The sequence below is a fragment of the Brassica napus genome, chromosome C6, assembly GCF_020379485.1.
Source record: "Brassica napus cultivar Da-Ae chromosome C6, Da-Ae, whole genome shotgun sequence".
Lineage (NCBI taxonomy): Eukaryota > Viridiplantae > Streptophyta > Magnoliopsida > Brassicales > Brassicaceae > Brassica > Brassica napus.
In genome coordinates, this window is record NC_063449.1 from 32107543 (window position 1) to 32121841 (window position 14299).

Below are 14299 nucleotides of genomic sequence, written 5' to 3' on the forward strand. Positions count from 1 at the left end.
ACCTCATGGACAACAGGTGGTGTCTCTTGGCTTGGGTTACCAACAAAGTGCAGCTGCTCTTGGGTGGCTTTATCAGCAATGAGGATGTCTATCTTATCCTGTAGAGCTTTCAACTCCTTCCTCGTCTGATTATCATCTGTTTGACTGCCTCTGTCGTGGTCTCCACTGTAGACTGCGTCACTCTTTACCATGTTGTCAACCAGCTCCTCTGGATCTTCCTCAGTTCTTCCCAAGAAGAACCCATTGCTAGTTGTATCCAATCTGGCTCTGTACTTAGGAAGAGCTCCCCTGTAGAATGTGCTCAGCAGGCTCTCCTTAGAGAAACCATGATGTGGGCATTTGGTTTGATAGCCTTTGAATCTCTCCCACGCTTCACTGAATCCTTCCAAGTTCTTATGTTGGAAACTGGAGATCTCATTTATCAGCTTAGCAGTTCTTGAAAATGAGAAGAATTTCTCCAAGAATGCTCTCTTGCACTCATCCCAAGTGGTGATTGAGTCGCTTGGTAGAGACTTCTCCCACTGTCATGCCTTATCCCCCAAAGAGAAAGGGAATAGCTTGAGCTTTAAGGCATCTTCGGACACACCATTGGTTTTTGACAACCCACAGTAGCTGTCGAACTTGTCCAAGTGATCGAATGGGTCCTCTAAAGCCAAGCCATGATATTTGTTGTTCTCGATCACGTTGAGGAGTCCTGACTTGACCTCAAAGTTGTTGGCTGCCACAGCCGGTGCTCAGATTCCCAGTCTATGACCATGAATGTTGGGCCGGTCATATGTACCAAAGGGTCGAGCTGCCCGCGGTGGGTGTTCTGCCCCTTGCGGTTGATCTGCCATGTCAATATCCAATCTCTGCAAGTGGGCTTGTTGTTCTTCTTCTCTTCTAGCTCTAGCACACTCCCTCTCGAAAGCTCTGATGTATGCTACTATTGGAACTAGGTTTGATGGACCCCTGCTCCTCAAGTTCATATACCCGAAAGTGAAAGGTAGGTGAAGAAGAAGAATCAGTAACAAAACAAAATTAAAATGACTTAGTCTCAAGCAAGTGACTAAATCTCAATGTTTAAATCTACTCAGAATTTGGCAACGGCGCTAATTTGACGTTAAGAGTTTTCAAGGCTCCTAAGACAAATGTTGTAGTATAAAAGATTGTCGAACCAGTTCTGAGAGAATTCGAAGCAATGAGAATGCAAGTACTCACTTAATCTAAGTGCAACTAATGATTTAGATGGGTTTTAAACTACTACTAATACTAGAAATCAATTACAGAATGATACTTTCTTTACTAAGGGAAAAGAGAACTCATGGACATAGGGATTAGACCTTGGGTGATCAAGTATCGAACTAAGGATGACAAACGATCAATCAAACTATCAACCTTAAGCTTAGACACAATCTTAAACAAACTCTATGTCTAGATGAATGTTCATTTACTAACATATCTCAAACATCAAATGTCTTTGGTTGAATAATATGAAAGCAATCATTACTAACAAGTCTATTGGCTATCTTAACACCTTTAACAACAAATGTATTTGGTAAAGTATGTTAAATGTTGTTAAAGTATGTTAAAAGCTTAGCAGAGTTTTCTCAGGCATTTCATCAAACACCTTGTGGGTGGGAAATGCCTATCGATCAACTTTTGAGTGGCCAACTCAGAAGATGCATTATGAATACTCTACTAGCAAGGAACAAGAATGATCTACACTAAAACATCCTAGAACTAACCTAATCACCCTTGATCTCCCTAACCCATGAATTCAAAAGGTGATTACTCACTAATCTCCATGATTCCTCTTACACCCATATCGGATTTCAGATTAATCATGTAGAGGAATAGATAAAAAATCAACAAGAACACAAGCTCAAAGCAATGGAATCTCAATCAAAAGAAGTTTTTTTACTAGTTGTTCCTCCGAAAAAAGATCTCTGCCTCCAATGGCTTACAAAAATTACTTAACTTAGGTTTTTTGGCAATGTAAAACGTGCGTAATGAAATGACCAAAAGGCCCTTAGAAAAACATGAGTTCGACAGGCAAATAGACGCGGAGCGACCTCGGCATGTCGCTCCAACAAGTCGCTCCGGTCTTCGGGAGCGACCTCAGTGGGTCGCTCTGAGAGGTCGCTCCGGGCTTCGTTTTGTGTCGTCTCGCCATGGAAACGCGAGCGACCTCGGAGCGTCGCTCTGGCAAGTTGCTCTGGGAGGGGTGTCTCGCGATAGAAACGCGAGCGACCTCTCCATGTCGCTCTGACCAGGTCGCTCTGGGAGGTGTGTCTCACGATAGAAACGCGAGCGATCTCTCTATGTTGCTCTGGCCAGGTCGCTCCGGGATGTGTGTCACAGCGACTTCATGTAGTCGCTCCGGGAAGTCGCTTCAGACAGTGCTCGTCCAAAGATCATTCTAATCACCTCCCTTGAGCTCCAAATGTACCCAAATGTCTCCAGGGACTTCATGTGGTACTCCAATACCTAATAGAGACATATGTATACAAAATGCAACCTAGACATGGCTAAATCCTAATCTATATGATGAAAATGCACATGAATAAATGGATAAAACAATGTGAATATGCAAGATATCAGTCATCATTCTAAAACTAAGTCTCACGAAATAATTAAAGTCCAATAAGCGAAATATGAGCCTCAGACGCAAGAAAGAGAGGAGAGATGTGTCAATGTTTGGTTGAAAACCCTGCCAGCGATTGGATACTGAATTTTAGAATTTATGGTCTAATGGTTGGTTCATTTTTATTCAAATGAAAAAAAAAGAAAGAAGAAAGCTCCTTGAAAGTAAAACCCTTAAAGCTTGAGCCACTGGTCTAAGACTCTGTTGGGATGAAATTGATCAAATAAGCAAACATGGTTTGCTGAGGTTTATGGTCTTTTCTGTAGTTGTCATTGCAGAGGAAGTAGCGAACTTCCAAGTAAGCTTGAAGTTGTTTTTGTTCCGTAATACTCTCTAGCTTCCCTAGTCTCTTGTTTGATTTGTTATCCTCAGAAAATGGATCAAGATTTAACCCAATTCCAAACTAACTTCATGACTAGTTTTCTATCCTTTTAGTTTTCTATCCTTTTACATGTCAACTAGTAATACTAAAATTGAAACAAATAGAAAACTTAATGCCCATTGGTTGTCTCATTACATTGTTCTAGAGCCCATTAAAACATTTGTGTAAACTATTTCTATAAAGTCTACTGAAGAAATTTTATGAACATATGATGATACAAAAACATATGAAATGAGATATGTGACACGAATCATGGGGGGGGGGGGACAAAGATAACGACCAAATCGAATTAGAATCACAAGAGATGAGACCAAACGATTTTGAGATTGATATATCATTCAGGGAGATAGACTAATCAATACATATTAGACCCGATCACATTTATGTACCACTAATCAATCATCTCTCCAATCTATTTATTTGTTCATTTAAGGGTCTAACTGGTGTAAACGCAGCAGTTGTGTTCCAGGAGTTTATGGATATGGGTGGTTGCGCTTACGTTATAAACAACAGTGTTATTTAGCTGTTATTTTGTATTGGAAACGTTTACAAACTTGATAAGAATACTTTGAGTGACCATAGATGTAATTAGCACATACATTGACTTCATCAACATATTAAACCAAACATAAAAATGGCAATCTCGAAAATTGTAATCTAAACGATGTGTCTTACTAAACTCGTTTGCTAATCTAATGAATAAATAGGGGAAAAGACATCGTATGGTAATGGATTGACCTGTTTGCTAAAGAGAGAACTCAAAAGGTTACATCTGCTGAAACAAGAAAAAGAGAAGCAACCAAAATGATACATTCCATTACAAGAAATCAAGCAGGGACACCAATAACAAATAGAAAGTCTTCTCTCTAAAGCTATCAAGGTAACATAACAATTTACATGATCCAATAAAACCGCGATTTAAAACTACTGCTCACTTCTATTCTCCACCAAGAACTCGTAGCCGATCCTTGAGCTGAGCACAAAGTTCCGAAACCCTGTCATCACTACCAAAACATTCAGCTATGTGACTAAGCAGTTGAATGCTGCTGCTTCCGACTCGAGGCTCAGGTGGGATAGGAGGGGCAAGGAAAGGATGTTGGAGAAGCTCAGGGATTCTCCATCTTTGGTTACGGTCCCAAGCTAGACATTTCTTCATTAGGTCAACAAGCCAAGGGTTCGAGAGCTGAGTGTAAGTAATCTCATGGTTTGGATCAGTTATGACTTTGAACTTTGCCCAGAAGGTCTTGTAATCTGCAAAAGGAGTTCTTCCGTATACCATCTGGTATAGTATGCAACCAAGGGACCATATATCTGATGGCCTTCCACATTTTATAATGTTCCCATTCTCATCGCTCTCGTTGCACATGAACGCTTCTGGTGACATGTAACTCAGTGTCCCCACCTGTCACAATACACACATTCCATTTGTATTTAAAGAGGATGATGATGATGAAACTAGTATAAACATGGGAGGAGGATCTTACCTGTGAATCTCGTTGGATATTTGTAGTGTCGCTGTTAATGGCCTTAGCAATACCAAAGTCGATAAGCTTTAAGAAGCCTCTGACAAGAAGGAAGTTTGCTGGTTTCAAATCAGAGTGCACAATGCGTTCCTCGTGTATGGTGTTCACAGCTTGAAGTATTTGCTGCAATTGTTCTCAGTTAACACGATGCTTCCTGTAGTATCGTTGTAACAAGACCAAAAAGAAACAAGTTAATGGGGTGTGTAAGAACCTGCCAGTAGAACCGAAGCCAGTTTTCATCAATAGTCCGGTCTGATCCTTCGATTTCCTTCCATTTCTGAGACAGCATGTGAGCCAGATCGATTTCTCCATACTCTAGTACCATATATATAAACCCATCATCCTTAACTCTTGCATCTTTGTTACTCATCGTGCCATTCAAAACCTCCTGGAGTAAAGCCTTATCTGTAACCTAATTGCCAAAAAAAGAGTTGGTGGAGGAAAGTGTTCAATCATGCAACTTTGAAACTAAAAGAGAATGATATACCTCGTAGTCTATAAGCTGAATGATGTTGGTTTTCCCTTTCAGCTTCTTTAAATATCCAATCTCCTGGCAAAATCCATACGCTGTAGCGTAGTCACGACCCTTGAGCTTGATTTTCTTGAGAGCATATATGGTACAGTCTGATGAAATAACCTTGTGGACCTCACTGCTTCCTCCACTCCCTATCTTGCCAAGCCTCTGATAGAGTTTGCCATTGACTTTAAAGAACAAGTCTGGATCATAGTTTCTTTTGCGAGGCGCTGATGTCCCTTTGCTACTTGCGACCTTTTCAAGCTTATCTGGTTTTTGCGGCTGTGAGCTAACACTGGTGAGCATGTCATCGGGTACACGAGCAGTAGCATCACTCCCACGACTTAAAGTTGGAGGTTCAACTACTGTAGTGCACTGTTGTTGCTTAGACATGTTTGGCTCTTGGACTCTTACTTCTTGATCAATAGCTGAGGCTGGCATCTCAGGTAAAGGGCCATCTTTATTTGCATGCAGAACGTTGCTGTCCTTGAAAGAAGGACGAGAAGAAGCCAAGTTCCCTTGACTTGGAATTGGAACAGCACTCGGATAACGAGAGACTTGGGTTGTCGCATTTAGCATAGGAGCTGAAGAGGAATGAATGGACGTTGTTGTGGCACACGATGACCCCATGACAGAACACTGAGATGCAGGTTGATTCAAGAAGTTGCGAAATTCTCCCAGCTTTGCCAAGGACGATGAAACCTTGTATTCAGATTTCAAACTGATCTCGGAATCAACAGGGTGGAGATTCTGATGTTTTGATGCTTCAGCCTGATTGGTTGCATCCCATTCCATATCTGCCAGGATAACTGAGGTTAAAACAAGATTCTTAGCTCAACAACCAAATAGTAAACATGAGCCAAAGAGAGAATAATTGACAATGCATAAACAAAGCAAACAAATGCAGGATACGCAAAACAAAGGCGAGGGCATCACCATTAGATGTGAGGGTGCTGCTGCTAACGAGAGACTGAACCTTTGTGCTGACACTTTCATTCCTAGATCCTATATCCAGGTTGCTTTTTAAGGGCTTCGGCAAATCCATCTGCCTATCTTGTTGGTTGAAATTCCCACCAAGCATATTATCAACAGTTCCTGAAACTGACGCATTCTCGGTAGATTCTCCAGCAGCAGCAGCAGCAGAAGAAGAGGGTAAGTTTCTTGAATCCTGCGTCAATAATGTATTGGCAGCGAGACTCTGACTAAGGGAAACAACATCCTGAGGTCTCTGCCCATCAGCTGTAGAACTCCTAGAAGGCTGTCGTTGGGCAGCAACACTTCGTCGAGGACCTATAGTGGTTGTCTGCATCTTATCTACGAACAAATAGGGGAAGATCAGTTGGCAAAGGAAGGATTTTTAGAGCACCCAATGAACAAACAGCTAACATAACAACAATTAGCTTCCTCAAAATCCCTAAATGGAATATTTTAAACCCTAAAAATCAGTTCAAATAAAAGTTCCTGACATTGAGAGAGAGAGAGAGAGAGCGTACTGAGGGGACGATGGCGCTTGAAAGCGGCTTGGAGATGGCGTATTAGCTCAGGAGAGGAGGAAGAAGAAGAGGTTTCGTGGTTTAAGATGGGTCGCGCTAGACTCTTCGGAGGTTTATCCCGTTGAAGATTAGCCTCCTCCTTTTCCATCTCTGGATCTCAACTGCATCTCCGTTTTGCTATACAACGCTCTTGCTTTCTTCTGAGCAGCAGCAGTTGATTTCAAGCTTCAATTTTGCGCCATGGCCGCCCGAAGAAGCTCTCTCTCTCTCTTCAGACTACACGAGTGGAGGAATCCAAGAGAATGTGTTTGAGATTCGAACCCCTTATTGCCGCTTCTACCTTTTCTCTCGTCCAATTTAAAATTCCACTGCCATTCGATCAAAATATAGGGCCTTTATTGGGCCAGCAGCAATATTAACTATATTTATAAGCCCAATAAGGATCCAATAAATCTCTTCACTGAAGCAGACAAGAACAAACAATCGAGAGACTCTAATGCACGTTGAAGTTTACATTCATAGAGACGGGTACTATATATAGCATACATGAATATGTATCTAACTTTGGATCCAATTGCCGTAATCACTAAACTTGATGTAAACATCACATGTGTATTTTTATTCAAAGAGAAAAAAAAAAAGAGTTGCATATTAACCATTTCAATAAGTTCGGTTTATTTATTTATTTATTTTTTAAGGTACGTCACTTGGTTTCTCACTCATTGCTTAAAGCATTCATGGGGATCAATTAACAAAACGCAGCTCCAACTCTATCACGCGGGATGAGTCTCAGTTCAGATCCATGCTTCAAGAACACGTTTCCTGACATCAAACACTACACATTAACTTTCACGAAAAATATATATATATGATGAAAAGCCATACCCGACTATGAATAAATAATCAAACGGTTCTACTCCTACTTTCTTACAGATATTATTAATAAGCTTACAAGCTACTACTCAAGAAAAGTTAAAGATATCTTCTGTGAATAAATACAAACAATTTAAATATCTAGGAATTATGAAATTACCTGCGCTCTGTTGAGGATTAATCCCGATCCCATCTGCACACATGAGAGAAATCTTTTAAGTGTTATGGATAGAATCAGCAGAAATGAATCAATGGGTGACTGACTAAACCAAATTGAGTACTAAAGCCTATTCAAACTAAGGGTCCGACTGGTGACCATTCAGGAACAAAAGGAACGAATAAAAAAAGAATAGAAGATTAAAAATTGCAGGAATGAAAATGAATGGTTGTTTCATCTCAAATTTAACAAGGAATGATTTTGTTCTTTGGTTCTCTACAAATAAAAGGAATAGTAGTGAATGAGAAGAAAAAACTATTCCTTATGAATGGTGATTTTTTTAGTAACGTTAAGGAATGCATTATTCCTCGTCGTTCCTTGGTCACCGTTCATGCCCTAACTCTCCAGGGCTAGAAAAGCTTTTATAAAGCTGAGAGGAAAGAGTATGCATGCATGATACTATGATATGATTTCAATGTCTAAAGAGAATTGTTGTGACTGCACGAAACATAAAAGTGAAGAAAAAATCTGAAACTATAATAACCTCATCGTTTGATCTAAGGAGCACAATTTAGCTGAAGATTTTTCAAATTCACATGAATGAATTTTAATTTTTTATCAATTCAAAATCACAACAGGGAATGCTCGATTCAGATTAAATTCGATTAAAGCTACAGAATCATCATAATCGAGAGCGTTTTAAAGAAGTACCATTGGTGATGATGGCGCTGGTTTGAGGAGGAACCTTGAACTCCTCCGCTGCGAATTTCAGAACCGCCGTGAACGGAGCTCCCTCCGGCACGCTGAATCTGTATTTCCCCACAGAGATCAATCACAATGGAAGGAAATCGAAAGAAGTTACGCGATTTCGAACTTACACTTTGAAAGGAAGCTTAGGGTCCGAGGTCAGTGTGACCTTGAAGGATACTTTCCCACCAGTTGCCATCTTTCCGGCGAAGGGTGGAGGAAGGAGATCAGGCTTGCACGGTGGAAAAAAAAAAACTGAAAATGGTGCTTCGCGTTTCAACGACGCGTACTTACTTACACAAGAGGGAGGGTTTCAACTTTAAGTTGGGCCTTCATTTGGGCCCATTTTAGGCCTGGATTTGGAGCACAGAGGATAGGCACTGGATTGCAATATGTACAGTAACTTTATTGAGTAGAATGATTTAAAATGGTTTATTCCATCAATTTCAAAAATAAAAATTACTATTTATGTTGAATAAAAGAGAGTGCATATCTCATCAATTCCGAATAAGAATAATCAAAACTCAAATATAAATATTCCGCTACAATTTTGCACGTCTAGTCTAAATGAAATGAATATTTTACGCATTTTATTTATTCACTGTTTTGTATTTCTTTTCACACCCAAATCAACCTTATATTTACATATTGCTTTATATTAATACATGAAAACAAATAAACAAATGAGAAATTTTCTTCTGAAGAGAAAAAAACTTGTTTATCTAAAAACAGAGTTACAAATTAGGCAAGATAACATTGGTTAAAAAAACAACAAGCGACAACAAAGGAACAAGCCACAGTCCCCCAATCATCGTCCTGAATCCACTAGAACCAGAACCATCGCTGCACACCAACTTGTTGTCATGGTATGTGCACACCGGCTTCTTCCTATACACATAAAACAACAACAATCAAATAAAACATAAAATTATTTAATCGAGTCAAGATTAAGCCTAAGATTGTTTGGTTACGTCTGCATGTGACATTAACAAAGCATTATAACATGTACGTTATTTAAAAAGGTTAAGACATGACATACTTGGCGGAACAGAAAGAGACGACGTAATCAGTGCCGGAACAAGTGAAGATACTGGTCGGATCATCATAAGCGTAGCTGTAAGAAGTAGGGCAAGCTTCCTTGAACAGTTTCGAGTAATAAGTTGGTCGACACGTTGAAGGGTTCCCATAAACTCCTCTACAACAATATTCATCTTTATCGAACACATCACAAGCGCTCCTACACGATATCACCTTCCCGTTAGATTTCACGGCCAGCTCCCGCGGACACTTTGGCCTCAGGTCGGCGACGCAACCGGCAACGCTGCAATTTCCTTTCCCGTTCAATGGAGTAACGGACATCGGGAGATTAAATCCGTCGACGAGGCTCACGTCGTAGAAATCCGGTGTAGCTAACGTGAACTCAGCCAGTGAAGCTGGTGGTTTTCCGGAGGCTGAGCATTTTAGGGTCGAGCCGCATGAACCGGTTTCACAAGTTCCGGTTCCGGTTTTGTCGAAATTGCAGCCGGTTCGTCCCCATATTCGACCTGACCAGCCTACTGGTGCGTTGAATACCATGGATTGGCCCGGTTTGAGCTCGAAGCCTCCGCCATTGAAGCTCTCTCCGGGTGTTATCGCCGGCCAGACTACTTGGTTACATGAGTTCACGATCGTGAATACACGAGCTGAGTCCGACCATTTTGTCCCTGTAGTTTAAGTTTCCAATCATTATTCAAACCTTAATTAATATATACGTAACATAGTTGAATTCATGAGACATATAATTTCGAAAATATCTATGATATAAATTATCAAAAATACAGTGGGAACATCTATGATATATATGACTGGGAAAATATAATTGAGATTGAATAATCACCTGATAAAAGTGTTAAACATAGTAACAAGATCCTTGGTGACAAATTGAAACGAGATTGCATATTTACTGGAAAAGATTGAACGATACAAAATATACTATTTTGTGGTCCAGGTGTGGTTAGATTACGGAGAATTACTGATGTGAGAAGGTCTTTTTAAGGGAGAAAGATAGAATAACTTGCATGGAGAGTCTATATCTCAGATTATAATAGTTATTTTCAAGTACTTTTAAACGCAGAACAAGTTAACTTTGTGTATTTTCAAATAAGATTCCTTGTTTTGTAATTAGGAAAAAGTTAGTGTTATTCCTTTCCTGATGCTTTCATGCAAGTATCTTTGGGATAGTTTTTTGGCTTAAGGTAGTCAAGTCCAAAAGCTTGGGATATACTTATAAATGTATGTATGTGTATCTATATATACATTAAATATACATATATAATTATATTAGTAAATGTAAATTATATATATATATATATATATATTACATGTATCTGACTAATTATTTAATTTGCTTAACTTTGGTTGGAAATTTGGATTGTTTCCTTGATCGGTATCTGCATGGCTGCATGTTATCTTGATTATCGTAGACTCCGTCTTGGTCACTTTTTTTTTGTTGCTAAACTGAATATCACTAAAGTGAAAGAAGATTTACATCATGTTACTTTTTGGCTTCGTCAATTCATGCAAGTATATATCTAGGCCTAAGCTATGTTTTAAGTTTTAACCCATTTAAGTTTCAAAATCAAATGACTCATTCGTCATTCGCCCATGCATACTCGCAATATGCTTTCTGATGTAAAAGGTGTTCTCTTGTCACACACTCAAAGCGTTATTTCTAGACTAGAGATGACCCAATATTCTATAGGCAAAAGCGATTTATAGATATGATATGTATCACCAACCAAAAGAAAAAGAAAAGGAAACTATACATTTTAGGTAGATTGGTGATCAGCTTCCTTTCCGCTGCCATCTATTGTGGCCGCCTGGCCGGATTAAAAAGGCAAAAACAAAAGGATGTAAAATGATGATTCATTCTCATTAAAAATTCGATCCATTGTAAGAGTAAGGGGCTGAAAAGGAGAAAGTTAAAGAAAGGGAAAACATAGTGAGATTAATTAAGGCTAAGACAGCTAGACACGTGCGGTTATTATGTTTGGTAGTAATCCCACCTCACTAGCAATCATTCTCTCCATTGGATCCATCCCCAATCACTGAATCACGGCTTTTTACTAACTGTTTCTACCTCAGTAGAGCGTTTGGATTAGTGTGGTGTAGAGAAGGGCATTGTTTTATGTATTTTCAAGTTCCAATTAACAGCTACAATACAAAATAATCAGACAAAACATGAAAACTTAATGATATAATTGATTAATGCACATATAGATCCAGATTACCCTTACTCTAAAAGGAAAAGGCCAATATGTTTTCTTCATTGTTCTAGTAGTTACAATTATTTTAAAATCATGGTACTTTCACCATTGTTATCACTACAAGAAAACATCGGTATTCTGACGGACATTCCGACGGAAAATGAAATCCTCAGAATTTCCCGAGGAATTTCCGAGGAATTTCCGAGGAAATTCCGAGGAAGCTCAAATTTTGGGTTTCCTCGGAATTTCCTCGGAATATACCGACGGAATTCTGAGGAAACATTAATCCGTCGGTATATTCCGAGGAAATTCCGAGGAGAAATGTGTTCCTCACAAAATTCCGAGGAAATTCCGACGAACAAGTCATCGATCGATGCGTTTTTGGACATATACCCATCGATCGATCACATTGTTAAGCTTTGGTCCATCTTAGTGATCGATCGATGCGTTTTTGGACATAAATCCATCGATCGATGCGTTTATAAAAAAACATTCGAGATTTTGAAACCCAAAACAGTAGTTCCTCGGAATTTCCTCGGAATATTCCGAGGAAATTCCGAGGAACACTTGATATCCTAGATCGATCGATGGGATAATCTCATCGATCGATCACATTGTTACGCTTTGTTCCATCTTAGTGATTGATCGATGCGTTTTTGGACATAAATCCATCGATCGATGCGTTTATAAAAAAACATTCGAGATTTTGAAACCCAAAACAGTAGTTCCTCGGAATTTCCTCAGAATATTCCGAGGAAATTCCGAGGAACACTTGATATCCTAGATCGATCAATGGGATAATCTCATCGATCGATCACATTGTTACGCTTTGTTCCATCTTAGTGATTGATCGATGCGTTTTTGGACATAAATCCATCGATCGATGCGTTTATAAAAAAACATTCGAGATTTTGAAACTCCAAACACTAGTTCCTCGGGATTTCCTCGGAATATTCCGACGGAATTCCGAGGAAGAAAAGGGTTTCCTCGGAATTCCCTCGGAATATTCCGAGGAAATTCCGAGGAAATAGGGTTTTAAAACCGAAAACAACGTTTTGCGGTTTGAATAACACCTATATAACCCTTATTAAGTGTCTTACGTTCATTATGAAGTCAAAAATTTGTTCCTTACCCTATAATAAACACTTTTCTGATTGTATGAACGAAATCCCCACAACATAAGAGAAACACTTATACACTTTAATGAACGGTAAATAGAATACTTACAATTCGTTTTGAAATTTGTTATTTCATGGTTTATGCTCATCTATACAAAGAATCCTCAATGGTATGCATTACAATTGTATAAGAAATGAAATACGGCAAAAAAAATTGATGTTTTGAAACCCCAAACACTAGTTCCTCGGTATTTCCTCGGAATATTCCGAGGAAATTCCGAGGAACAATATAAATTAATAGAAATATATGCACAGGATATTCTTTTTCCTCGAATTAATGAAAATATTCCGAGGAAATTCCGACGGATATTTAAGTGGCCGTCAGAATTTCCTCGGAATATTTTCATTTAACCGGGCAAACAAGCCGCCAAATATTTTGCGAAAATTGAAATTGAAAATACTGAGGGAATTCCGACGGAAAATATCCGTCAGACCGAAGGTTTTATAAACTCGAACCGCATCTTCTTCCCCATTTCTCTCTTCTTCCTCTCCGGCGATCTCTCTCTCCTTCCGGCGTTCTCCACCTTCTCTCGCGACGATCTCTCCGGCGAATCCTTTCCATTCCCTTACAAATCATGTAAGGACCCTATCTCACTCTCTTAGGTCTTATTTGTTAGGTTTTTAAGTAGATTTGATGATTTTAGAAGTTTTTTGATAGATTTTTGTTAGGGTGATTGGGTAGGATTGTGATTTGTTGTGTAATAGGTTTAGAATTGTGATTTGGTTGTGTTGAATTGATTTAGAACTTGTTTTATAAATTGTTTATTATTTTTGTATTTACAAAAAGTTTTTTCTATATAAATTCGATTTTACAAAACGTTTTTATATATAAATTCGATTTTTGGATTTATAAAAGATGATTTCATATTTATAAAAATATTTATATTTATTAAAACTAATTTTGTATTTATAAAACATTTTTTTTTATTTATAAGCACTATTTTTTTTTATTTTTGTATTTATAAAAACTATTTTTAAATATACAAAACGTTCTTTGTATATAAATTCGATTTTTGGATTTATAAAAGATGATTTCATATTTTAAAATTAATTTTGTATTTATAAAACATTTTTTGATTTATAAACACTATTTTATTATTTTTTGTATTTATAAAAACTATTTTGTATTTATAAAAAGATGATTTCATATCTATAAAAATATTTATATTTATTAAAACTAATTTTGTATTTATAAAACATTTTTTTGATTTATAAACACTATTTTATTATTTTTTGTATTTATAAAAAGATGATTTCATATTTATAAAAATATTTATATTTATTAAAACTAATTATGTATTTATAAAACATTTTTTTTATTTATAAACACTATTTTATTATTTTTTGTATTTATAAAAGCTATTTTGTATTTATAAAAAGATGATTTCATATTTATAAAAATATTTATATTTATTAAAACTAATTTTGTATTTATAAAACATTTTTTTTATTTATAAAAACTATTTTATTATTTTTTGTATTTTAAATATGTTTTGTATTTCAATTTTAATTTTATATTTTCGAATTTCAATTTAAAAAAATAAATTTATAATTTTTTTAA

The 14299-nt window shown here is 37.5% G+C and overlaps 3 protein-coding genes and 1 non-coding gene across 5 annotated transcripts; 1 reads left to right on the forward strand and 3 right to left on the reverse strand.

The window, feature by feature from the left end:
- Nucleotides 1–321: 321 nt before the first annotated feature.
- On the forward strand, nt 322–428 carry LOC125589347. The gene has a single exon (XR_007325535.1). It is a non-coding gene; the product is annotated as a small nucleolar RNA R71 (small nucleolar RNA).
- Nucleotides 429–3688: 3260 nt separating this feature from the next.
- LOC106368946 (serine/threonine-protein kinase MPS1) lies at nt 3689–6916 on the reverse strand. Of its 2 annotated transcripts, none has more exons than XM_013809025.3 (6): nt 6539–6916; nt 5982–6359; nt 5019–5842; nt 4743–4943; nt 4493–4654; nt 3689–4410 (listed from the first exon to the last, which is right to left on the reverse strand). In XM_013809025.3, exons 1-6 carry the CDS (start codon nt 6684–6686, stop codon nt 3946–3948), a joined length of 2178 nt encoding a protein of 725 aa, XP_013664479.1. In that variant the 5' UTR covers nt 6687–6916; the 3' UTR covers nt 3689–3945. The 2 variants fall into 2 exon arrangements, with proteins under 2 accessions (XP_013664479.1, XP_013664478.1); XM_013809024.3 differs by having other exon boundaries at nt 5019–5854.
- A 214-nt stretch (nt 6917–7130) lies between these two features.
- On the reverse strand, nt 7131–8671 carry LOC111212095 (ubiquitin-fold modifier 1). The gene is made up of 4 exons (XM_048760927.1): nt 8447–8671; nt 8280–8377; nt 7572–7604; nt 7131–7360 (listed from the first exon to the last, which is right to left on the reverse strand). Exons 1-4 carry the CDS (start codon nt 8512–8514, stop codon nt 7287–7289), a joined length of 273 nt encoding a protein of 90 aa, XP_048616884.1. The 5' UTR covers nt 8515–8671; the 3' UTR covers nt 7131–7286.
- A 212-nt stretch (nt 8672–8883) lies between these two features.
- On the reverse strand, nt 8884–10418 carry LOC106365312 (pathogenesis-related thaumatin-like protein 3.5). Its single transcript, XM_048760926.1, has 3 exons — nt 10192–10418; nt 9355–10018; nt 8884–9203 (listed from the first exon to the last, which is right to left on the reverse strand). The coding sequence occupies exons 1-3, from the start codon at nt 10250–10252 to the stop codon at nt 9050–9052; spliced, it is 879 nt and encodes a 292-aa protein (XP_048616883.1). The 5' UTR covers nt 10253–10418; the 3' UTR covers nt 8884–9049.
- Between the last annotated feature and the right edge of the window lie 3881 nt (nt 10419–14299).

Excerpts from the sequence above, each read along its gene's own strand:
- LOC106368946 (XM_013809024.3), bottom strand. The coding sequence starts at position 6,686 with ATGGAAAAGGAGGAGGCTAATCTTCAACGGGATAAACCTCCGAAGAGT. Across the intron at positions 6,360-6,538 it reads CAAGCGCCATCGTCCCCTCA|ATAAGATGCAGACAACCACT; the intron begins GTACGCTCTCTC and ends ATTTGTTCGTAG. Across the intron at positions 5,855-5,981 it reads CAGCACCCTCACATCTAATG|TTATCCTGGCAGATATGGAA; the intron begins GTGATGCCCTCG and ends TTTTAACCTCAG.
- LOC111212095 (XM_048760927.1), bottom strand. The coding sequence starts at position 8,514 with ATGGCAACTGGTGGGAAAGTATCCTTCAAGGTCACACTGACCTCGGAC. Across the intron at positions 8,378-8,446 it reads CCTAAGCTTCCTTTCAAAGT|ATTCAGCGTGCCGGAGGGAG; the intron begins GTAAGTTCGAAA and ends GGGGAAATACAG. Across the intron at positions 7,605-8,279 it reads CAGCGCCATCATCACCAATG|ATGGGATCGGGATTAATCCT; the intron begins GTACTTCTTTAA and ends TCATGTGTGCAG.
- LOC106365312 (XM_048760926.1), bottom strand. The coding sequence starts at position 10,252 with ATGCAATCTCGTTTCAATTTGTCACCAAGGATCTTGTTACTATGTTTA. Across the intron at positions 10,019-10,191 it reads ATGTTTAACACTTTTATCAG|GGACAAAATGGTCGGACTCA; the intron begins GTGATTATTCAA and ends CTTAAACTACAG. Across the intron at positions 9,204-9,354 it reads GTCTCTTTCTGTTCCGCCAA|GAAGAAGCCGGTGTGCACAT; the intron begins GTATGTCATGTC and ends TTATGTGTATAG.